The sequence below is a fragment of the Salmo trutta genome, chromosome 12 (assembly GCF_901001165.1).
Source record: "Salmo trutta chromosome 12, fSalTru1.1, whole genome shotgun sequence".
Lineage (NCBI taxonomy): Eukaryota > Metazoa > Chordata > Actinopteri > Salmoniformes > Salmonidae > Salmo > Salmo trutta.
This window is the reverse complement of record NC_042968.1, coordinates 55,114,998-55,141,026: the sequence shown is the minus strand read 5'-3', so window position 1 is coordinate 55,141,026 and position 26,029 is coordinate 55,114,998. Positions and strand designations below refer to the sequence as shown.

Sequence of the window (26,029 nt, the reverse complement as noted above, 5' to 3'; positions counted from 1 at the left end):
TCCTTGGGACCAATTTCCAAATGCCTGAAGGTACCACGTTCATCTGTACAAACAATAGTATGCAAGTAGAAACAGGGGATCACGCTGCCGTCTTACCGCTCAGGAAGGAGACGCGTTCTGTCTCCTAGAGATGAACGTACTTGGTGTGAAAAGTGCAAATCAATCCCAGAACAGCAGCAAAAGACCTTGTGAAGATGCTGGAGGAAACAGGTACAAAAGTATCTATATCCACAATAAAACGAGTCCTATATCAACATAACCTGAAAGGCCGATCAGCAAGGAAGAAGCCACTGCTCCAAAACCGCCATAAAAAAGCCAGGCTACGGTTTGCAACTGCACATGGGGACAAAGATCGTACTTTTTGGAGAAATGTCCTCTGTTCTGATGAAACAAAAATAGAACTGTTTGGCCATAATGACAATCGTTATGTTTGGAGGAAAAAGGGGAGGCTTGTAAGCCGAAGAACACCATCCCAATCGTGAAGCCTGGGGGTGGCAGGATCAGGTTGTGGGGGTGCTTTGCTGCAGGTGGGACTGGTGCATTTCACAAAATAGATGAGGATGGAAAATTGTGTGGATATATTGAAGCAACATCTCAAGACATCAGTCAGGAAGTTAAAGCTTGGTTGCAAATGGGTCTTCCAAATGGACAATGACACCAAGCATACTTCCAAAGTTGTGGCAAAATGGCTTAAGAACAACAAAGTCAAGGTATTGGAGTGGCCATCACAAAGCCCTGTCCTCAATCCCATAGAAAATGTGTGGGCAGAACTGAAAAAGCATGTGCGAGCAAGGAGGCCTACAAACCTGACTCAGTTACACCAGCTCTGTCAGGAGGAATGGGCCAAAATTCACCAAACTTATTGTGGGAAGCTTGTGGAAGGCTACTCGAAACGTTTGACCCAAGTTAAACAATTTAAAGGCAATGCTAGCAAATACTAATTGAGTGTATGTAAACTTCTGACCCACTGGGAATGTGATGAAAGAAATAAAAGCTGAAATAAATCATCCTCTACTATTATTCTGACATTTCACATTCTTAAAATAAAGTGGTGATCCTAACTGACCTAAGTCAGGGAATAATTACTAGGATTAAATGTCAGGAATTGTGAAAAACTGAGTTTAAATGTGTAAGGTGTATGTAAACTTCAACTGTATATTATTTTTGTTTTATGTATTGTTGGACATGAGACTGTAAAATACGCCAGGAAATCAGTTCCAAGTGATTTTAATTTTGGAAATCTGTTCAGGTATTCCCACGCATAACAGAAAGACATGATCTTTTACAAATGTAAGCAAGGTTTGACATGATTTTGTCAAATATACCCGTTTGGGCATCTCGCTTTCAATTTGCAGTCTACAAATTATTTGTAATGATATTCCGCCCCGCCGACCATGTACTCAAGAAAAATACTATTATAATCAGCCCCCGACTAAATCTAGTTGATGATCCCTGCTCTGTCTTAAATCAACCTTTATTACACTGCATTTGATTATAGTGATCAAATTGTCCATCATGGACGTGACCACTTAGAAGAGAGCACTATAATTCAATGAGGACAACATTCTTTGTTACAAATGCAGGCTATGACACTTACCCACAGTGGCCCGTATGAGGGGTGAGGAGTCTCCGATGTTCTGCAGACACTCGCTCTTGATGAAGTCAGACACTCCATTGGGGAAGTTCTGGTAGTGGGCCTTCACATTGTTCTTCAGGATCAGACCACTCAGAGACCGGGTCGGCTCATCTGGAGAGAAGGGGGGAGTAGGGGCAGTCAATTTAGGGGTCAATTCCATTTTCTATTAACCTCACTAGGGTAGGGGGCACTATTTTCACCTCCGGATAAAAGGCGTGCCCAAAGTAAACTGCCTGCTACTTAGGCCCAGAAGCTAGGATATGCATAGAAAACACTCCAAAGTTTCTATAACTGTTAAAATAATGTCTGAGTATAACAGAACTGAAATGGCAGGCGAAAACCTGAGGAAAATCCATCCAAGAAGTGCCATTATTTTGAAATGGCTGTTTTTGAAATGAAAGCCTATCCACCATTTAAAGGGATAGGACCCAGATTCCATTCCCTATGGCTTCCACTAGTTGTGAACAGTCTTTAGACATTGTTTCAGGCTTTATTCTGAAAAATGAGGGAGAATGACAACTTTGAGTCAGTGGATAGTGGGATGTCCCCAGAGCTGTTTCTTGCGCGTGACTGAGCGCGCCTTTCTTGTTTTTCTTTTATATTGACGACGCTATTGTCCGGTTGAAATATTATCAATTATTTAGACTAAAAACAACCTGAGGATTGATTATAAACATCGTTTGACAAGTTTCTACGAACTTTACGGACACCATTTGGAATTTATCTGCCTCTTCTGACCGTATTTGAGCCATTGGATTACTGAACAAAACGAGCCAACAAAATGGAGGTTTTTGGATATAAAGAGGGACTTTATCGAACAAAATGAACATTTACTGGGTAACTGGGAGTCTTGTGAGTGCAACGATACGAAGATCAAAGGTAAGTGATTCATTTTATTGCCATTTCTGACTTGTGACTAATCTACTTGGCTGGTAACTGTATGTAATGTTTTGTGTGCTGAGCGCTGTCCTCAGATAATCGCATGATTTGCTTTCGCCTTAAAGCCTTTTTTAAATCTGACACGGCGGCTGGATTAAACAACAAGTTAATCTTTATTTTGGATGTATTGCATTTGCGATTTCATGAAAGTTAAATATTTATAGTTATTTAATTTGAAATTGGCGCCCTGCAGTTACACCGGATGTTGGCCAGGTGGGACGCTACCGTCCCACACCCCCTAGAGAGGTTAAGTCAATGTACGATTAGTCGATGAGCCGAAATGCATAAATTCTATTAGGACTAAACATTCAATGAAGATTTTTCCAAATTAACACTATTCTAATTTTACAAAATGTTGTTTTAATAGAATTAACACAACTTGTCCTAACTTACATGATGCATTTGATTGGCGTCTAAATAGACAAAACAAAAATATAAAAACACAACATGTAAAAGTGTTGGTCCCATGTTTCATGAGCTGAAATAAAAACATCCAAGAAATATTCCATATGCACAAAAAGCTTATTTCTCTAAAATGTGTTTACATCCCTGTTAGTGAGCATTTCTCCTTTGCCAAGATAATCCATCCACCTGACAGGTGTAGCATATCAAGAAGCCGATTAAACATGATAATTACAGAGGTGCACCTTGTGCTGGTGACAATAAAATGTGCAGTTTTGTCACAACAAAATTCCACAGATGTCTCAAGTTGAGGGACTGTGCAATTGGCATGCTGACTGCAGAATTGTCCACCAGAGCGGTTGCCAAAGAATTGAATATTCATTTCGCCACCATAAGCGGCCTCCAAAGTCATTTGAGAGAATTTGGCAGTACGTCCAAACGGCCTCACAACCGCAGACCACATGTAACCATGCCAGCCCAGGACCTACACATCTGGCTTCTTCACCTGCGGGATCAGGAGACCAGCCACCCAGGCAGTTGCTGAAACTGTGGGTTTGCACAACAACAGAATTTCTGCAGTGTCCGAAACCATCTCAGGGAAGCTTGTTTGCGTGCTCGTCGTCCTCACCAGGGTCTTGACCTGACCGGAGCTTGGCATTGTAACTGACTTCAGTAGGCAAATGCTCACTGTCGATGGCCACTGGAGAAGTGTGCTCTTCATGGATTAATCCCGTTTTCAACTGTTTCAGGCAGATGGCAGTATGGCGCCGTGGCCGAGCGGTTTGCTGATATCAATGTTGTGAACAGAGTGCCCTATTGCGCCGGTGGGGTTATGGTATGAGCAGACATAAGCTACGGACAACGAACACAATTGCATTTTATTGATGGCAATTTGAATGCAGAGAGATACCGTGAAGAGATCCTGAGGCCCACTGTTGTGCCATTGATCCGCCACCATCACCTCATGTGCATGATGCACGGCCTCATGTCGCAAGGATCTATACATAATTCCTGGAAGCTGAAAATGTCCCAGTTCTTCCATGGCCTGCATTCTCACCAGACATGTTACCCACTGAGATGTGTTGCGCTTCATAAGGCAAATTGTGGCCCACCAGATAGGGACTGGTTTTCTGATCCACGCCCCTACCTTTCAGGTATCTGTGACCAACAGACGCATATCTATATTCTCAGTCATGTGGAATCCAGAGATTAGGGTCTAATGGATGTATTTCAATTGACTGATTTCCTTATATGAACCGTAACTCAGTCAATCTTAGAAATGATTGCATGTTGCGTTCATATTTGTTCATTGTAGAAGGGAGTTTGAATACACAATTAAGTACACTACAGACAAAGGCTAAACATCTAGTGAGCAGGGGGTTGCTGTATAGCCATGTCTCATATTGCAACACTACTAGAAAACCCAAACAAAAACATGTCATACCCTCTCTACTCAGTACAATGGCAAACCACTGCTTTCACTGGCTTCCCTGATTCAAAAGTACATTTTCTTTGACTCATTCCCCTAACACTGTGATGTTCAGCTTGGTGTAGCATAACTACAATAGGCCTACAATCAAAGTCATAGCCTCAGTCATGATTTCTGTTTTATCAAAAGGCCTTTATAGCAAGGAACAAGTTTCCCTTAATACTACTGAATGGGCATTCCCCATTGGTATTTCACTGTCTGATAATTCTCCTTCATGGCCGTTTGATCCAATGTCTACCTCTGTTCTGATTTAAAAGTACACTCAAATTTGATTACCGCTGCATCTCTCTCGACCCAGAGCAGTATAACAAATGCCATCCTCAAAAGGCAATGGCTCATCAGCCTAAACCGTTGGGTCATCTATTCTACTGTACACAAACAGGTTGTCAGCAGGTCAGGAGTTGAGTTGTGCCCGGCCGGGGATTAGTTTTAAAATTTGAGTGACCCATATTCTAGTGGTGTGGTGCCACATCAGTGACAAGACATTTGATTTGATTTATTAAGATCCCCATTAGCCAATGCCTATGGCACCAGCTAGTATTACAAGGGTCTGACACAACATTACAGACAAAATACTTTACAATTTACATAAATTTAAAATCATTAACATGTGCGAGTGCCTATCAGTTACACATATACTGAACTAAAATATAAAAACGCAAAATGTAAAGTGTTGGTCCCATTTTCCATGAGCTGAAATAAAATATCACAGAAATGTTGCAGTCTCATAAAAAGCTTATTTCTCTCAAATGTTGTGCACAAATGTGTTTACATCCCTGTTAGTGAGCATTTCTCCTTAGCCAAGATAATCCATCCACCTGACAGGTGGGGCATATCAAGAAACTGATTAAACAGCATGATCATTACAGGTGCACCTTGTGCTGGGGACAATAAAAGGCAGTTGTCGCACAACACAATGCCACAGATGTCTCAAGTAGCAGGATCGTGCAATTGGCATGCTGACTGCAGGAACATCCAACAGAACTGTTGCCAGAGAATTTCATGTTTCATTTCACAACCATGTAATTTTAGAGAATTTGGCAGTAAATCCAACCAGCCTCAACCAGACCACGTGTAACCACACCAGCCCAGGACCACATCCAGCTTATTTACCTGCGGGGATTGTCTGCGGAAAGGGTGGTGGCTGAGGAGTATTTCTGTCTAAAATAAAGCCCTTTTGTGGGGAAAAACTCATTCTGATTGGCTGGGCCTGGCTCCTAAGTGGGTGGGCCTATGCTCTCCTAGGCACACCCATGGCTGCGCCCCTGCCTAGTCATGTGAAATCCATAGATTAGGGTATCATTTATTTATTTCAATTGACTCATTTCCTGTAACCAATTTAAGTTAAAATCGTTGAAATTGTTGCATGTTACGTTTATATTTTTGTTCAGTATACATGTCAGTACATACACACAAGCAGGTCACATGGGGGAGAGGCGTTGTGCCTTGAGGTGTTGCTTTGTTTTGTTTTTTTGCTGTTCACTTGCACTATATAAGATGGAAGGGAGTTCCATGTACTCATGACTGTATAATACTGTACTGGACCTGGGGGAAAGATCGCTGGTGCCATGTCTGGTGGGTTAAGTGTGTGTGTGTGTGTAAGTTGACAATGCAAACAATTTGGAATTTCCAACACAATGTTTGTTACAAAAACAAGTGACGCGCCTCCCGAGTGGCGCAGCGGTATAAATCACTGCATCGCAGTGAGGAGGGTTTGGCCATCCGGGACGTCCTTGTCCCATCGCTCTCTAGCAACTCCTTGAGGTGGGCTGGACGCATGCACGCTGACTCATGTCACCAGTTGTACGGTGTTTCCGCCGACACATTGGTGCGGCTGGCTTCCGGGTTAAACGAGCAGTGTGTCAAGAAGCAGTGCGGCTTGGAAAGGTCATGTTTCGGAGGACGCATGGCTCTCGACCTTCGCCCCTCCCGAGTCGGCACAGGAGTTGCAGCGATGGGACAAGACTAACTACCAAATGGAAATTGCGAAATTGGGGTAAAAAGTACAACAACAAAAAAAAAGAGACGCAGTCAGTCTTCCCTCAACTCTTCGCTAAGTGACTTGCACGCATAGTATTAATATTAGCCCTCTGATTACAATGAAGAGCAAGACGTGCCGCTCCGTTCTGGGCCAGCTGCAGTGTAAGTAGGTCTTTCTTTGCAGTACTTGACCATATGACTGGACAATAATCAAGATAAAACTAGAGCCTGCAGGACTTGCTTCTTGGAGTGTGGCGTCAAAAAAGCAGAGCATCTCTTTATTACGACTAGACCTCTCCCCATCTTTACAACCATTGAATCTGTATGTTTTGACCATGACAGTTTACAATCTAAGGTAACACCAAGTAATTTAGCCTTCTCAACTTGTTCAACAGCCTCACCATTCATTACCAGATTCAGCTGAGGTGAACAACATAGGGAATGATTTGTACCAAATATACTGCTCAAAATAATAAAGGGAACACTTAAACAACACAATGTAACTCCAAGTCAATCACACTTCTGTGAAATCAAACTGTCCACTTAGGAAGCAACACTGACAATAAATGTCACATGCTGTTGTGCAAATGGAATAGACAACACATGGAAATTATAGGCAATTAGCAAGACACCCCCAATAAAGGAGTGGTTCTGCAGGGGGTGACCACAGACCACTTCTCATTTCCTATGCTTCCTGGCTGATGTTTTGGTCACTTTTGAATGCTGGCGGTGCTTTCACTCTAGTGGTAGCATGAGACGGAGTCTACAACACACACAAGTGGCTCAGGTAGTGCAGCTCATCCAGGATGGCACATCAATGCGAGCTGTGGCAAGAAGGTTTGCTGTGTCTGTCAGCGTAGTGTCCAGAGCATGGAGGCGCTACCAGGAGACAGGCCAGTACATCAGGAGATGTGGAGGAGGCCGTAGGAGGGCAACAACCCAGCAGCAGGACCGCTACCTCCGCCTTTGTGCAAGGAGGAGCAGGAGGAGCACTGCCAGAGCCCTGCAAAATGACCTCCAGCAGGCCACAAATGTGCATGTGTCTGCTCAAACGGTCAGAAACAGACTCCATGAGGGTGGTATGAGGGCCCGACGTCCACAGGTGGGGGTTGTGCTTACAGCCCAACACCGTGCAGGACGTTTGGCATTTGCCAGAGAACACCAAGATTGGCAAACCTGTGCTCTTCACAGATGAAAGCAGGTTCACACTGAGCACATGTGACAGACGTGACAGAGTATGGAGACGCCGTGGAGAACGTTCTGCTGCCTGCAACATCCTCCAGCATGACCGGTTTGGCGGTGGGTCAGTCATGGTGTGGGGTGGCATTTCTTTGGGGGGCCGCACAGCCCTCCATGTGCTCGCCAGAGGTAGCCTGACTGCCAATAGGTACCGAGATGAGATCCTCAGACCCCTTGTGAGACCATATGCTGGTGCGGTTGGCCCTGGGTTCCACCTAATGCAAGACAATGCTAGACCTCATCCGGCTGGAGTGTGTCAGCAGTTCCTGCAAGAGGAAGGCATTGATGCTATGGACTGGCCTGCCCGTTCCCCAGACCTGAATCCAATTGAGCACATCTGGGACATCATGTCTCGCTCCATCCAACAACGCCACGTTGCACCAGACTGTCCAGGAGTTGGCGGATGCTTTAGTCCAGGTCTGGGAGGAGATCCCTCAGGGGACAATCCGCCACCTCATCAGGAGCATGCCCAGGCGTTGTAGGGAGGTCATACAGGCACGTGGAGGCCACACACACTTCTGAGCCTCATTTTGACTTGTTTTAAGGACATTACATCAAAGTTGGATCAGCCTGTAGTGTGGTTTTCCACTTTAATTTTGAGTGTGACTCCAAATCCAGACCTCCATGGGTTGATAAATTGGATTTCCATTGATTATTTTTGTGTGATTTTGTTGTGAGCACATTCAACTATGTAAAGAAAAAAGTATTTAATAAGATTATTTCATTCATTCAGATCTAGGATGTGTTATTTTAGTGTTCCCTTTATTTTTTTGAGCAGTGTACAATGCTCTTAGTTTTGGTTATCTCTGTATACCGGTCGCAAAACCCACTGGTTGATACTTATTTATAAAACCCTCTTAGGCCTCACTCCCCCCTATCTGAGATATCTACTGCAGCCCTCATCCTCCATACAACACCCGTTCTGCCAGTCACATTCTGTTAAAGGTCCCCAAAGCACACATCCCTGGGTCACTCCTCTTTTCAGTTCGCTGCAGCTAGCGACTGGAACGAGCTGCAACAAACACTCAAACTGGACAGTTCTCAATCTCTTCATCCAAAAACTAAATCATGGACACTCTTACTGACAGTTGTGGGTGCTTTGCGTGATGTATTGTTGTCTCTACCTTCTTGTCCTTTTTGCTGTTGTCTGTGCCCAATAATGTTTGTACCCTGTTTTGTTTTGCTACCATGTTGTGTTTTCATGTGTTGCTGCCTTGCTATGTTGACGTCTTAGGTTTTTCTTTATGTAGTGTTGTCTCTTGTCGTGATGTGCGTTCTGTCCTGTATTTATATTTTTATAAAAAAAATTAATCCCAGTCTCTGTCCCCGCAGGAGGCCGTCATTGTAAATAAGAATTTGTCAACTGACTTGCGTAGTTAAATAAAATAAAGTCGCTTTAGAGATGTTGAGGATCAGTTTATTACTGGCCACCAATTCCTAAACAGACTCCAACTCTAAGGGTTTCAGTGACTTCATTAACTGTGGTTTCACACACACAGAGAGACGCAGAGACGCAGAGAGACGCAGAGAGACGCAGAGAGACGCAGAGAGACGCAGAGAGACGCAGTCTGTTTAGGAAAGGGTGGCCAGTAATAAATGCATATATATGGTTAAATCAACAGCATACATGAGCACATGTACATACATGAGCACACATGCTTTGTTTAATGCCAGTGGCAGGTCATAAAGACAGACACCAGCCTTGGGGTTCTCCTCCAGGGTTCGCCACTCTTAGAACAGACAGACATGCAGCCCCCGTCACTAGACTAGGTGGTCAGAACGTCAGCCTGTCTGTAACCTTGTCCCCAGGCTAATTTGCTAGCAGAGAGAGCTGGTTGGTGGACGAGATAAGCCTGTGACTGCCAGCAACCATTCTGTAGCCTACAGTTGTCTTTTGTGCCAATAAGCAGTAAAACAAAACAAATAGGAGATGGAGAATGAGAGTGGAGGGGTAAATATCTTACCTTCCGATTTCAACTTTGTGAGCACGAATATCAAGTAGTTGTTGAAGTCTGGGTAATGGTTGAGCTGTTCCAGTCTCTTTAGAGAATATGGTTAAGGAAAGAGTCAACATTGGGCACACAACCATAGAAGTAGACATGCAGTGTGTGCTGTATACACAAAAACAAGCTGTTTGTAAAGTTTGATGTTAAATGGCAATTAGTGTTAAAAGGTTTTTAGAGGGCATCAATGGACACCACGAATAACAAATCAGAAATCAGTCACAGTTATCATAGGATGCTCAACAGGCTGATGCTGTGCAGTCTGAGCAGTATAGTCAAATAGAAGCACTTGGCAATTCAACACCACCAATCAGTAAGAACTCTAATCTGCATTACATACATGGACAATATTGCATCACTCACGTTACAACACAACGTCTTGCCCGTTATTGAACGCACACACCAACGTTCATGATTCGAAATGCACCTTGATACTGTAACACCTGTATTGTATGATGATGACAATGTGACAGTGAGGCTCGTATACATGATCACTGCCAAGAGCGGATGGCTGGCTGAAAAGTCACGTTCCTAAACTCAAAGGTTCAACAAGATGTCAGGACAGAAGATTAAACCAAAATGAGAACGTTGTTTTCAGCTTTCTTTCCCCTTTCTGACATTGTATGACGGGAGAAAATCGAAAGCATACTGGGGGCGACAGGGGGATGACTCGTTCTAAACACAGGCTTGCAGTTTCTTTGTTGCGTTTAAGCCCAAAGGGTCGGCAATCGCTAGTAACTACACTGTACCCGCTAACGTTACATTATTTCAACAACACTAACGTTACTCGGAGATCAAAGGATGTGAGACTACGAAAACTAAACTATCTTTGGGAAAACATTTGTTTAAGACTACTTGATTAACTAATGACTGATGGCTACTGCATAACACCCCATTTATAACATTCCCATCATAGTATGTGGCTGACTCAATAGAAAAGTATATTTGTAACATTGTAGGTAGCTAACTACATGCAGTATACTATAACGGAGTCAGGCGCTAGCCCTGTACAGAACAGAAGCCTAGCGCCTGCCCTACCCGCGTGTCATGTTTGCCAAGCCAAGCTAACCACACAAACTACCACAGAAACACCTCGAATACACCATCAATGAGGTCCAAACTACCATGTTTAGACGAGAGCGAAGGATACTTGCTGGACGGATCTTTGAGTGGACGTATCGGGAGACTGGGACTCTTTCAAAAGCTGTAGAATTTGCTGAAGTCCTTGGTCGTCTGGTTTCCACTCGCACTCCATCTTGGTTTGCTGCAATGAGATGAAAGGGAGAATGCAAAACTGGCAACACACGCTGTAAATTAACGTTGTCTTTTTCACAGTTGAAGAGAAGCCATTAGCTAAGCTGTGTGACTTTTATATATTATAGTGTCAGCTTCCCGATATATCGTAGGCTTTCTTCCTCAAATGCTACTGTCTGTAATTTATTGACATGGGGCTGTCAGCGCAGGAACATTCCGTTTTCGCAACAAGCTAACGTTACTCATGTGGATACATGGCGCATTTATGATCCAACTGTGCTGTGAAGTCTGCGAGGTCCTATTGCTCCTCCAGTTTTTTCACTCTGACCAAGATTGGTTCAATTGGGGCCAAAGCCGCGTGAAGTATGGGTACTGAGGGTGCTGCAGCACCTGCTGAAAAATCAGAATACATACATTTTTGTATGTTTTTAAAAATAAAAATACAAAAACAGGGGGCGCTGGTGAACAGGAACTCGTGAAGACGTGTTTTCTCTGTGCTGTCCAGGGCAAACAATTTACTAGGTCTGCCTTCAATGACGTGAGGGGGCTCCTACATTGCTTTCTGGACACCAAGTTCAGCATTCCCTACCCAGCAGTAGATGATGCCGATTAAAAGTGGAGATAGGGTGTCAAAGAAGATTGGTGTCAAGTGCAAACAGAGTGAGTCGTGCACCGAGTTCTGGAGATGAAATGGAAGTGAATGAGGGTGAGTTAAATGAGGTGGAAGGTGTGGTGAAGAGCTCAGAGCCCAAGCATGGCACCGGTGGATATGATAAAGAAGAATCTGGTCCAGTAGGAGTGACATTTTGGGAGAAAGTGGATTGTTGCATTTTGGTGGATCCATTTGTGGTTTCAGGGTAGTTGGGAAAAGAGTTGGGTGCAGTTGAATCAGTGAAGGTAACCTCTAGTGGACTTGTGATATTTGTTTGTGTTTTGTTCTAATCAGAGGGAGCATGCGCTCCGTGTCACGCAACTTGGGTCAAGATCTGTTTCTTGCTTTGCTCTAAGAAACAGGGCACCATTGAAGAGTGATTTCTGGGGTAGCGTTAAGTGTGAAGGTGGAGCAATTGAAGTTGAATATTCCTGGTGTTTGTGATGCCCGCGGTTTAGTGCGATGCAGACCCGGTGGTGAGTATGGTGAAACAGAGGAGTCACTGTCAGTCCTTCTGAGTTTTGGGTCTTTACCCGACAAGGCAATGTTAGGATTCATCAGTTATCCTTTTAGAGCTTTTGTGGCTAATCCGTTTCTGGTGCAACATTTATGGTAATGTCGCAGCAGTCTGTAGGAGGGAGATTCCAAGATGTGGGAAGTGTGCAGGAAGGCGTGGGATAGAGGATTGTGTCGTTTTTGGTGGATACAGTTGTGTAGGGGTGCACATGTTGCTGGGGATATGAAGTAGAGTAGAGTCAGAGTAGTGGAGAAGGTATCATATGCTGTGGCAGTCAAGAAAGTAGAGGAGGATGGGTCAAGGGTGAAGGATTCTGAGAGGATCCCTGTGAATAGTAGATCTGTGCCAGCATAGAGACATAGGCCAATGAGTGATAAACTCAGCAAAAAAGAAACGTCCTCTCACTGTCAACTGCGTTTATTTTCAGCAAACTTAACATGTGTAAATATTTGTATGAACATAAGATTCAAAAACTGAGACATAAACTGAACAAGTTCCACAGACATGTGACTGACAGAAATGGAATTGCGTGTCCCTGAACAGGGGGGGGGGTCAAAATCAAAAGTAACAGTCAGAATCTGGTGTGGCCACCAGCTGCATTAAGTACTGCACTGCATCTCCTTCTCATGGACTGCACCAGATTTGCCAGTTCTTGCTGTGAGATATTACCCCACTCTTCCACCAAGGCACCTGCAAGTTCCCGGACATTTCTGGGGGGTTTGGCCCTAGCCCTCACCCTCCGATCCAACAGGTCCCAGACGTGCTCAATGGGATTGAGATCCGGGCTCTTCACTGGCCATAGCAGAACACTGACATTCCTGTCTTGCAGGAAATCTCGCACAGAACGAGCAGTATGGCTGGTGGCATTGTCATGCTGGAGGGTCATGTCAGGATGAGCCTGCAGGAAGGGTACAACATGAGGGAGGAGGATGTCTTCCCTGTAACGCACAGCATTGAGATTGCCTGCAATGACAAGCTCAGTCCGATGATGCTGTGACACACCGCCCCAGACCATGACGGACCCTCCACCTCCAAATCAATCCCGCTCCAGAGTACAGGCCTCCGTGTAACACTCATTCCTTCGACGATAAACGTGAATCTGACCATCACCCCTGGTGAGACAAGACCGTAACTCGTCAGTGAAGAGCACTTTTTGCCAGTCGTGTCTGGTCCAGCGACAGTTGGTTTGTGCCCATAGGCAACGTTGTTGCCGGTGATGTCTGGTGAGGACCTGCCTTACCAACAGGCCTACAAACCCTCAGTCCAGCCTCTCTCAGCCTATTGCGGACAGTCTGAGCACTGATGGAGAGATTGTGCGTTCCTGGTGTAACTCGGGCAGTTGTTGTTGCCATCCTGTACCTTTTCATAACTGTGACATTAATTGCCTACCGTCTGTAAGCTGTTAGTGTCTTAAGGACCGTTCCACAGGTGCATGTTAATTAATTCATTAAGACAGGGTCCTGAAAAAGGGGCGTTTCTTTTTTTCTGAGTTTATATACTTCAGTAAGGTTGGCTCCTTAGCATTCACAGCAAAGGTTATCAACTGTACCGCAGAAAAGGAACGTAAAAAATCACAGAAAATAAATGTTGTGGTGGCAGCTGCAGAGAAGTACTTAGGGGTACGAGATTTGACTTCAGAAGAGTTACAGCGTGTCTTGAGTGGTAGTGTCCCGTCCTCTCAGGCCGTTGGCCTGGGGTAGGATCAGATAGGGTTAAAGTAGTGGAACAAGGTGATGGGTTTTAATGTGTATAGGGTTACTTGGTAGGGTAATTCAAATATACATTGCATTCAGAAAGTATTTAGACCCCTTGACTTTTTCCACATGTTGTTATGTTACAGACTTATTCTAAAATGGATTACAATGTATTTTTTCCTCATCAATCTATACACAATAAAAAACTTAAATAGCACATTTACATAAGTATTCAGACCCTTCACTCAGTACTTTGTTGAAGCACCTTAGACAGCGATTACAACCTCGAGTCTTCTTGGGTATGATGCTACAAGTTTGGCACACCTGTATTTGGGGAGTTTCTCCCATTCTTCTCTGCAGATCCTCTCAAGCTCTGTCAGGTTGGATAGGGAGTGTCGTTGCACAGCTATTTTAAGTTCTCTCCAGAGATGTTCGATCGGGTTCATGTCCGGGCTCTGGCTGGGCCACTCAAGGACATTCAGAGACTTGTCCCGAAGCTACTCCTGTGTTGTCTTGGCTGTGTGCTGTTTTTTCTCTAGTATCCTTAATGTTATGACATGCTATTTTATCAAATTGATTACCTAATGTTTAATTATTTGATTAAAATAATCAGGCAATAACTAACTCATTAGGAATCCGGGGCACCACGGAAGCATTAGTTTATATAGAGTGGCTACCTCCCGAATCCACTCTTGAAGATCTGAAGATCTTTTATATCAATAGCAGTCAATTATTAATTATTATTTACCTTCTATCAGTCTCATCTGAATGTCGTAAAATTCTTGGTTATATGCATGAACCCTAGCACGCACCCTAACTTAAATTATGAATCAGCGATATAAAAATTGGCTTAATTATTTATTTACTAACTAATCAAATCACAGAAATACATGAAAACAAACAGTAGATATTATACATTGGGTTGCTAACAATGATACAAAGAAAAAGTCCCTAGCGAGCAAAGCCGATATGACGGATTGGTAGACAAAAGAAAGGGGGTGTGGACCGATAAAGAGTGGGAAACTCATAGAGGATTACTACGCTCACAGAATTGCTAATATTTTACATGAATGACTGCTCATTCGAAAAGAAAATGCAATTCATATTTACGCCCGTTTGTCGTTGCTGTCTTCTCTGTTGGAATCCGGTCCGCCTGCTGGAGAGTTCATCAGTCTCTCTGGTTGCGTTTCCCCGAAGATCAAAGTCTTTCGTGGTTGTCAGAATGAATACTTCAGAGTACCATTCGGGAAATGTTCTCATAGATTAGATGTTTTGGTGGTTGTCTGTATTCTCATCCTAAATTTACGTCATTTCTAACTGCAGACTAGTAATTCGTGTCATCTAGAATTTCTCATTATTCTGTAGTGAATCGATAGTCTCAGAGATTAACCATTTCCAGCCGTGTAGCCAATGCTCCACGTGGTATAGTCTTGTCCTTTGGTAGAGTTGTAGTTTAATCCACTTCACACACCAGCGTCACCCGGCATGTTTTTGTCTTAGAAATTCAACCATTTGCAACCTTAGCTTACATCGGGGTTTGCGTGGTCTGGTGTGAATTTCATCAGGAGTGGGTTTTATACGTTTCAGTAGAAAAGGGTGGTCCATGATGCCTAATGTGATGTCTGGCCTCACGGGGGTGTGGCCACTGACTAGTTCATCTTTGTATGACAATCCATACTCTCATTTAGAAGGTTAATATCACATTACATCTTTTCACAAATAGTTTCATGTTTAATCACATACTTTTCACAATTTAGATGTAAACCTGACAGCTGGGAAATGTACACTTTAAGAGAAACTGTTATGTGTGTTTCCTGTCCTTCATGAGATCACCAAATGAAACACACTCATCATAACTGTACCTTAAGCGTCCACGGACCATTCCGACATTCTCAAAAGTAGAAATGATTTAATTCTCCTATTTTGGGGATTTAAGAGCTTTCTCTCTGTGCTTTCTCCCTATCTTTCTGCATGACCAACAGGAGAGTGTCTCTGCAAGGAATTTATGACCTGAGATAACAAAACCTGGGTTTAGGAGAGAGAGAGGGGGGGGGCACGATCTACACCCAATCATGACAGTGGTTAGGGTCATTGTCCTGTTGGAAGGTGAACCTTCAACCCCAGTCTGAGGTCCTGAGCGCTCTGGAGCAGGTTTTCATCAAGGATCTCTCTGTACTTTGCTCCGTTCATCTTTGACTTGATCCTGACTAGTCTCCCAGTCCCTTCCACTGAAAAACATCCCCAAAGCATGATGCTGCCACTACCATGCTTCACCGTAGGGATGATGCCAGGTTTCCTCCAGACGTGATGCTTGGCATTAAGGCCAAAGAGTTCAATCTTGGTTTCATCAGACCAGAGAAATGGTCTGAGAGTCTGTTAGGTGCCTTTTGGCAAACTCCAAGCGGGCTGTCATGTGCCTTTTACTGAGGAGTGGCTTCCGTCTGGTTACTCTACCATGAAGGCCTGATTGGTGGAGTGCTGCAGAGATGGTTGTTCTTCTGGAATGTTCTTCCATCTCAACAGAGGAACTCTGGAGCTCTGTCAGAGTGACCATCGGGTTCTTGGTCACCTGACCAAGGTCCTTCTCACCCGATTGTTCAGTTTGGCCGGGCGGCCATCTCTAGGAAGAGTCTTGGTGGTTCCAAACTTCTTCCATTTAAGAATGATGGAGGCCACTGTGTTCTTGGGGACCTTCAATGCTGCAGAATTTCTTTTGTACCTTTCCTCGACACAATGCTGTCTTGGAGCTCTACGGACAATTCCTTCGACCTCATGGCTTGGTTTTTGCTCTGACATGCACTGTCAACTGTGGGACCTTATATAGACTGTTGTGTGCATTTCCGAATCATGTCCAATGAAGTTGTAGAAACATCTCGAAGATGATCAATGGAAACAGGATTCATCTGAGCTCAATTTCGAGTCTCATAGCAAAATGTTTGTTTTTTTAAGTAATACATTTGCAAACATTTATAAAAACCTGTTTTTGCTTTGTCATTATGGGGTATTGTGTGTAGATTGACGAGGCAAACATTTAATTCATACATTTTACAATAAGTTTGTAACGTAACAAAATGTGTAAAAAGTCAAGGGGTCTGAATACTTTCCAAATGTGTGTGTATATACAGTGGGGAGAACAAGTATTTGATACAGTGCCGATTTTCCTACTTACAAAGCATGTAGAGGTCTGTAATTTTTATCATAGGTACACTTCAACTGTGGGAGACGGAATCTAAAATCCAGAAAATCACATTGTATGATTTTTAAGTAATTAATTTGCATTTTATTGCATGACATAAGTATTTGATACATCAGAAAAGCAGAACTTAATATTTGGTACAGAAAACCTTTGTTTGCAATTACAGAGATCATACGTTTCCTGTAGTTCTTGACCAGGTTTGCACACACTGCAACAGGGATTTTGGCCCACTCCTCCATACAGACCTTCTCCAGATCCTTGAGGTTTCGGGGCTGTCGCTGGGCAATACGGACTTTCAGCTCCCTCCAAAGATTTTCTATTGGGTTCAGGTCTGGAGACTGGCTAGGCCACTCCAGGACCTTGAGATGCTTCTTACGGAGCCACTCCGTAGTTGCCCTGGCTGTGTGTTTCGGGTCGTTGTCATGCTGGAAGACCCAGCCATGACCCATCTTCAATGCTCTTACTGAGGGAAGGAGGTTGTTGGCCAAGATCTCGCAATACATGGCCCCATCCATCCTCCCCTCAATACGGTGCAGTCGTCCTGTCCCCTTTGCAGAAAAGCATCCCCAAAGAATGATGTTTCCACCTCCATGCTTCACGGTTGGGATGGTATTCTTGGGGTTGTACTCATCCTTCTTCTTCCTCCAAACACAGCGAGTGGAGTTTAGACCAAAAAGCTCTATTTTTGTCTCATCAGACCACATGACCTTCTCCCATTCCTCCTCTGGATCATCCAGATGGTCATTGGCAAACTTCAGACGGGCCTGGACATGCGCTGGCTTGAGCAGGGGGACCTTGCGTGCGCTGCAGGATTTTAATCCATGACGGCGTAGTGTGTTACTAATGGTTTTCTTTGAGACTGTGGTCCCAGCTCTCTTCAGGTCATTGACCAGGTCCTGCCATGTAGTTCTGGGCTGATCCCTCACCTTCCTCATGATCATTGATGCCCCACGAGGTGAGATCTTGCATGGAGCCCCAGACCAAGGGTGATTGAACGTCATCTTGAACTTCTTCCATTTTCTAATAATTGCGCCAACAGTTGTTGCCTTCTCACCAAGCTGCTTGCCTATTGTCCTGTAGCCCATCCCAGCCTTGTGCAGGTCTACAGTTTTAACACCTGATGTCCTTACACAGCTCTCTGGTCTTGGCCATTGTGGAGATGTTTGAGTCTGTTTGAGTCTGTTTGATTGAGTGTGTAGACAGGTGTCTTTTATACAGGTAACGAGTTCAAACAGGTGCAGTTAATACAGGTAATGAGTGGAGAACAGGAGGGCTTCTTAAAGAAAAACGAACAGGTCTGTGAGAGCCTGAATTCTTACTGGTTGGTAGGTGATCAAATACTTATGTCATGCAATAAAATGCTAATTAATTTATTAAAAATCATACAATGTGATTTTCTGGATTTTTGTTTTAGATTCCGTCTCTCACAGTTGAAGTGTACCTATGATAAAAATTACAGATCTCTACATGCTTTGTAAGTAGGAAAACCTTACGAACATCTCATCCGCTACTGGTTGGACAGGTGTAGTGTTTGTTACGCAAGATGGAGGAGAGTCGTGTCTCGTCAGAGATCGCATTTATTTTGGGAGATTAATATGACCTTTTCATTGAAGACGGGAGAAACATATTGTTTCAGCTGATAATAAAACATGTCTCGTTTAGTTACTTTTCCTTCAACTTATTTCTAACTTTCTAGCAAGTCACGCTCAGAGCAGGTAGCTAGCTAATTTAGCCAAAAACGAGGCTATACTGTAGCTACTCTCACCTAATAATTATCATCACAATAACTAAAACGGGAGGTAACAGTCACAACGTATAATTGGCTTATTAGCCAATGTGTATTATTTAACATACTATTAATGGAGGATAGCTATTGTGATTGGTAAAGGGATTGCAAAAATGTGACCAATAGGAGTCCATATTGAAATATGTAAACCCCTTCATTTTTCAATCTGTAAAACCCATGATGGCAATGGACCAAAAAAAATAAGAAAAAGTAAAGTAAAGGCCTATCTCAATTGAATCACTTGTTCTAGTGCTAAATACTGTTGGTGATTCTAACATAAAGTTGAGAGCACCAGTTTTACCAATGAAAAACGATGTAACCATATTTACATTCACTTTGATTCAACACTGCTCTCTGCTGGTCCTAGTAGAGTACTATGAAAACGTTAATGTGATTCTATCGCGAGATTTCATTTCCAAGTAGGGCTCGTTGAAGAGAGCTGTAAATAAGTGTGCTGAGCAGTTTGCCAGATCTCACAGAAATGTTACTCAATCAACCAGATAAGTAAACGTTTAGGGCGGTCGAATGTATATTACGGTGACTAGGTAGCTAGATGTTGCAGAGCTCGCTGATGCAAAGCTACATTTTAGTGGTAGGACGAAGTTTTGTTTCAGGCCAGGGGCCGCTTTAAGCAGTCTGTGAAATTTGGACTAGTTTGACAAGCCACGGCACTGGCACTGTGCTGATACTGACTGGACTGGAATCATTTGTTTTGACTTCATCTCTCTCCACAACGGCCTAGCGAAAGCTCCTCTTGTATAACGATAAATAAGATAAACATGAGCTTTCTATTGTGAGTATTCGTCTGCCTCTTATTATTTTGATGTGCTTGTTCAATGTGCCTGCCTTTTCAAGATAGTGTTACCATTTCCACCGTTGTTTGCTATGTTAATGTTAGCTAGCTAAGCTAACACATAGTTAACTAGTTTAAGTTAACTAGCTAGCTGGCTAACAACATGTAAAGCCAGGCTAGCTAGCTGAGTGTCTGCAGTGAGTGTAACTAGCTAAGCTGTTGGTTAGGTAACTAGCGCTAGGTCTATAACGTTAGCTGAGCGCTGCCTTGTATAAATTGCTAATTTACAATGTCTAGATTAACTAGTTAGTCTAGCTAGCCAAGGTTAGCTATTATAAATATTATATATTGCTAGCTAACTAGGTAGCAACTTACCCAAATGTACTATTTCTCTCTGTAGTGTATTTAAACCATTAGCAATTTTGTGGCATTAATTTAACTAGCAAGATGCAAGTACATAGGCCTTAGTTATTAGCTGGCCATGTCTATCTAGCTTGCTAAAAAGATAAGTCGTTTTACATTCAGTGTTGTCTCTTTACCATTTGCATAACTTTGTCAAAGACTGGAATGAGAAATGTAGATAGCTAAATTGTTAGCTCAGTTGCTAGTTAGCTGACTGTATCAAAGAGCACTTTGGCTGTTACTATTTATTAAGAGGGTGTGAGGTCAGCTTTTGTTATTGTTGAAATCAGATTATATGCTCTTTCCTATTCCATATCAATTTATTTCAGTCAAATAAATGAGTAGCTTCACTTCACTTATCTCCCATTATGAGACACACACGATCCAACTCATTGTCTTTCCATTCTAATTTCTCACACAGTGGCAATCGGTCTTCCAAGACCTTCAAACCCAAGAAGAACATCCCAGAGGGATCTCACCAGTATGAGCTGTTGAAACATGCAGAGGCTACACTGGGCAGTGGGAACTTACGCATGGCAGTCATGCTGCCTGATGGGGAAGACTTGAACGAGTGGGTGGCTGTCAACAGTAAGGAACAAGTCTGCTTCTCTATCCAATAAACACCACAAACATAGTAGGCCTAAAAAACAACTTTGACTGTTAAACAGAGCTCATCATCCACTCCTGTTGGTGCTTTGTTTGCTGTCTCTGGTCTTCCACCAAGACCAACGACTCGTCCGGTGCATATCTCACATCCTCTGGCGCACACACATTCTCTCTTACACACACAAACAGATGACCTCTGTCAGTCAGTGGACCGACTAGTTAGGATTCTGCTGTGAGATTAGCAAATAGAGAACCAGGCTACGCTACCATCATTAAGACAGAGTTCAATCTATGACAAAATAATTTCTGAGTTGTTGTTCCTCATGTTTCAAGATAGAATGGGAGGATGGTTTGACAGGTGGAACTTTCAGAACATTGCTCATTTACTGACTTCAGTGTGTATTAGATGAGACGGTATTTGTTTTCATGTGTGTTTGAGAGGAATGCATGGGAGTCTAGCTATTTGGGGACCCTGAGCAAGATTTCATTTGCAGTAGACTGCGTATAGGGAGAGGTGACTCTGGATGGGTGGAGAAATATGAGAATGCCTTTGTGCCCCTTATGTCTGCCAACGCACTAATTAGATCTGAGATCACACACTAGCACTTTTATTTTCTTCAATGTGAATGTTGTCTGTAGGATATAAAATTCTCTGAAGCTCAGCTAACATGTCCCACATGATGCCACATGTCCTTGTTATTTCTTTATTTCCACAGCTGTAGATTTCTTCAACCAGATCAACATGCTCTATGGTACCATAACAGACTTCTGCACTGAAGAGAGCTGTCCTGTCATGTCTGCTGGGCCCAAGTAAGTGTGGGTGTGGTTGTGTAGGTACGTGCATGTGCTTGCATGCCTTTTTTTCATGTCATAATGATAATTGCCATTCATGAAACTTCTCTTCTGTAGATATGAGTATCATTGGGCAGATGGAACCAACATCAAAAAGCCGATCAAATGCTCAGCTCCCAAGTACATTGATTACCTAATGACCTGGGTGCAGGACCAGCTCGATGACGAGACACTATTCCCATCTAAGATAGGTATGAGTTCATTTCTGTCATGTTTTGCCATTACCATGTCTTTCACATTGCATTTCTAGTAAAGTGACACCATAATTTATCAGAATACCCCGTCTCTGTTATATCTGTACACTTTGTACCCTTGTCTTTGCCCTCAAGGTGTCCCGTTCAAGCGCAACTTCATGTCGGTGGCTAAGACCATCCTGAAGCGCCTGTTCAGGGTCTACGCCCACATCTACCACCAGCACTTTGACTCTGTGATGCAGCTGCAGGAGGAGGCCCACCTAAACACCTCCTTCAAACACTTCATCTTCTTTGTTCAGGTACTGGACTGGAGCCCACTATCAATGTAGCCTGGTTCCCAAGTCTATTTCAGTACTGGAACCCACCTCCATGAATGTCACAGGAATGAATAGGCCTAAAATTTGTTGGTAATTGCAGTGGTGGAAAAAGTACCCAATTGTCATATTTGAGTAAAAATAAAGATACCTTAAAAGAAAATGACTCAAATGAAAGTCACCCAGTAAAATACTACTGGAGTAAAAGTCTAAACGTATTTGGTTTTAAATATACTTAAGTATCAAAAGTAAATGTAATTGCTATAATTCACTTACGTATCAAAAGGACAAGTGCAAATCATCTCAAATTCCTTTATATTAAGCAAAGCAGACGGCCACATTTTCAAGTTTATTTTTATGGATAGCCACGGGCACGCTCCAACTCTCAGACATAATTTACAAATGAGGCATGTGTTTCGTGAGTCTGCCAGATCAGAGGCATTAGGGATGACCAGGGATGTTCTCTTGATACGTGTGTGAATTGGACCATTTTCCTGTCCTGCTAAGCATTCAAAATGTAATGAGCACTTCAGCAAAAATGCATGGAGTAAAAAGTAGATTATTTTCTTTAGGAATGTAGTGAAGTAACAGTTGTCAAAAATATGAATAGTAAAGTACAGATACACCAAGAAAACGACTTAAGTAGTACTTTAAAATATTTATAATTAAGTACTTTACCCGACTGGGTAATTGTATAGTGCTGGCAAGGCTACGCTAAAAGATAAAGATGTAAATACCTGGTTCACAGTCTAGCATATCTTCTTTAGCAAGCTCATTTTGATTTTGACTCAAACAAAGTTGCAACCAGGCTATCCTCAAGAGTATGCCACCAAGAACTGGAGGCCATGACCCTTTGAGTAGGACTGAGATATTATCTTTATAACGATGAATTGGGTTTAAATAGCGCTTTTCCAGATGCTCAAAGTGCTTTGCAATGGTAAGGGGTAACTCACCTTATCCACCACCAATCTGTAGCAATTGCCTGCTTTAACCCAAGTTTTCTCTTTTTCAGGAGTTTAACTTGATTGACAGGAAAGAGCTGGTCCCACTACAGGATTTGATTGAGAAGCTGACCACCAAGGACAGATAAACCCAGGCTGACTGATCATTTTAACTCTGTGATAGTCTACTATTCTTTTTGCACAGATACCACTTCTGCCCTGCCCTGGCCTATATTTATACAGCATACGCTAACGTTGCGAACTTGTTCTCTAGAAAGCCAGGTAAGTAAGGAAGAGTCTTGCACTGTTATAGGCACTAGGGTAATACTATGGGGGAGTTCTCTACTACTGTCTGAGCCGGTATGTGCTCTATAGTTGGATGTACTCTATGCTTTTAATTTGGACGGATCTCTAAAACTGAAATAACTATATATTGACATCCTCTGTTTGTTGTATATTTACAGTATCAGTCAAAAGTTTGGACACACCTACTCATTCAAGGGTTTTTCTTTGTTTTTACTATTTTCTACATTGTATAATAATAGTGCAGACATCAACTATGAAATAACTAATGGAATCATGTAGTAACCAAAAAAGTGTTAAACAAATCCAAATATATTTAATTTGAGATTCTTCAAAATAGTCACCCTTTGCCTTGATGACAGCTTTGCACACTCTTGGCATTCTCTCAACCAACTTCATGAGGTTGTCACCTGGAATGCATTTCAATTCATAGGTGTGCCTTGTTAAAAGTTAATTAGTGGAATTTCTTTCCTTATTGCGTTTGAGCCAATCAGTTGTGTTGTGACAAGGTAGGGGTGGTATACAGAATATAGTCCTATTTGGTAAAAGACCATGTCCATATTATGGCAAGAACAGCTCAAATAAGCATAGAGAAACGACAGTCCATCATTACTTTAAGACATGAAGGTCATCAATCCGGAAAATTTGAAGAAACTTTCAAAGTTCTTGAAGTGCAGTCGCAAAAACCATCAAGTGCTATGATGATACTGGCTCCATTGAGGACCGCCACAGGAAAGGAAGACCCAGAGTTATCTCTGCTGCAGAGGATAAGTTCATTAGAGTTACCAGCCTCAGAAATTGCAGCCCAAATAAATGCTTCAGAGTTTAAGTAACAGACACATCTCAACATCAACTGTTCAGAGGAGACTGGTCGAATTGCTGCAAAGAAACCACTACTAAAGGACACCAATAAGAGTAGGTGAACGGATGATCTCCGCATGTGTGGTTCCCGCCGTGAAGTATTGAGGAAGAGGTGTGATGATGTGGGGGTGCTTTTCTGTCGACACTGATTTATTTAGAATTCAAGGCACACTTAACCAGCATGGCTACCGCAGCATTCTTCAGCGATACGCCTTCTCATCTGGTTTGCGCGTAGTGTGACGATCATTTGTTTTTCAACAGTACAATGACCCAAAACACACTTCCAGACTGTGTAAAGGCTATTTGACCAAGTAGGAGAGTGATGGAGTGCTGCATCAGATGACCTGGCCTCCACAAGCACCCGACCTCAACCCAATTGAGATGGTTTGGGATGAGTTGGACCACAGAGTGAAGGAAAAGCAGCCAACAAGTGCTCAGCATATGTGGGTATTCCTTCAAGACTGTTGGAAAATCATTCCTCATGAAGCTGGTTGAGAGAATGCCAGGTGTGTGCAAAGCTGTCATCAAGGCAAAAGGTGGCTACTTTGAAGAATTGCAAATATAAAATATACTTTAGTTTAACACTTTTTTTGTTGTTGTGGTTACTACATGATTCCATATGTTTTCTCATAGTTTTGATGTCTTCTATTCTACAATGTAGAAAATAGTACAAATAAAGAAAAGCCCTGGAATGAGTAGGTGTCAACTTTTGACTGGAACTGTTTATTAACATTTATCATCTGCTCATATTGAAGTTCACCACTACAGATTGCACATTTTTAACAGAGGGTATAAAAGTTCAAGGGACTACATAAGTATTTGAGCATATTGGTCACATTGTGATTTGCCTCAAAACATATAGTCATTTTGTAAAAGTCTGTTTTCAATACAATACTGGTAATCCAGTAAATTGCCAAAGCTTTATTTGATGGGCCACATACAGTATACAAGTAAAATATTGTCTTTGAGATCAAGAGTGCCATATTTATAGCCTGGTTTCTCATGTTCTCCCCATAGAATGTTCTGGCTAATAAGCCATCAAATGAAATATAACAGCACATTCAGTGCTATATGCTTCTGTTTCAATAGTGTGATGATTCCCTATGCCTTTTGTAAGGTCTGAGTAATGTATTGCTGTGCTGCAGACTGCTGAGGGATGGAATCCAAAATGAAAATGTTTACTATGCAATAAGTCATGCCACTCTTCAAAGTTTCAATGATTACTAGTTTCCATTCACCCAGATGGGAACAAATGCTTTTCTTTACGTGTGTTATTCATAGTTAGTGGTGTTACTTTAAAGTGGTAGATGTTGGGACTGAGACGTTGCTTTTGGATGACTTTAATATAGATCGACTACAGTATGCAGTAAGACATGAAAGCAATGGAATGCTTTGTTAAAATGCCATTTTATCTTGACATCTTTTCAGGAAGATTTGATATGGAGATATAACTAACTTCTGTTCAGAAATCCACACTGTAAATACAACAATAAGGCCAGAAATTTGCTGTGATATCATATTTTGGTAGCCGGCATGGACTGGTAGTTGTAGGTCTATTAAAGAATTTAGAATGTTATTAGGTCTCTTTTAGAGGTTGTTTCTTCTCCTCTTTCTACCATGTCATAGTCCCTTCTTCCTTATCATTGCATTTAATTTGTTTACTTAGATTTATAGCTTTAGAAAATTACAACTTAATGTGATTGTGTTGATCATAAGGTGATAAAGCAACAAAGCCATCTGCCATGCTTCTCTGGGAACATTGCAGCAGAATTTGATCCCCTGTCTATACTCTTCCTTCAGAAAGTATTCATACCCCTTGACTTATTCCACATTTTGTTGTTACATCCTGAATTCAAAATGGATTAAAAAATAAATAAATACTAATTCTCACCCATCTACACACAATACCCCATAATGAAACAATTTTTTGCAAATTAAATATATCATTTACGTAAGTATTCACACCCCAGAGGCAA

At 42.4% G+C, this 26,029-nt stretch overlaps 2 protein-coding genes across 5 annotated transcripts in view; one reads left to right on the top strand and one right to left on the bottom strand.

The window, feature by feature from the left end:
* The window catches only part of tnpo1 (transportin 1), a 61,020-nt gene extending 49,834 nt beyond the window's left edge, over positions 1–11,186 (bottom strand). For all 4 annotated transcript variants that reach the window (XR_003880258.1, XM_029768836.1, XM_029768838.1 and 1 more), the window contains exons 1-3: positions 10,839–11,186; positions 9,650–9,725; positions 1,598–1,747 (exon numbers count right to left, since the gene is read on the bottom strand). Coding sequence is in view for 3 of the 4 variants with exons in the window: in XM_029768836.1 (XP_029624696.1) it covers positions 1,598–1,747; positions 9,650–9,725; positions 10,839–10,943 (331 nt within the window). In the remaining variant the exon portion in view is untranslated. The remainder of the gene's footprint in view (positions 1–1,597; positions 1,748–9,649; positions 9,726–10,838) is intronic.
* Positions 11,187–19,243: 8,057 nt separating this feature from the next.
* LOC115203815 (MOB kinase activator 1B) lies at positions 19,244–23,306 on the top strand. Its single transcript, XM_029768835.1, has 6 exons — positions 19,244–19,580; positions 20,404–20,570; positions 21,305–21,398; positions 21,498–21,631; positions 21,770–21,933; positions 22,961–23,306. Exons 1-6 carry the CDS (start codon positions 19,567–19,569, stop codon positions 23,036–23,038), a joined length of 651 nt encoding a protein of 216 aa, XP_029624695.1. The 5' UTR covers positions 19,244–19,566; the 3' UTR covers positions 23,039–23,306.
* The last annotated feature ends 2,723 nt before the right edge of the window (positions 23,307–26,029 follow it).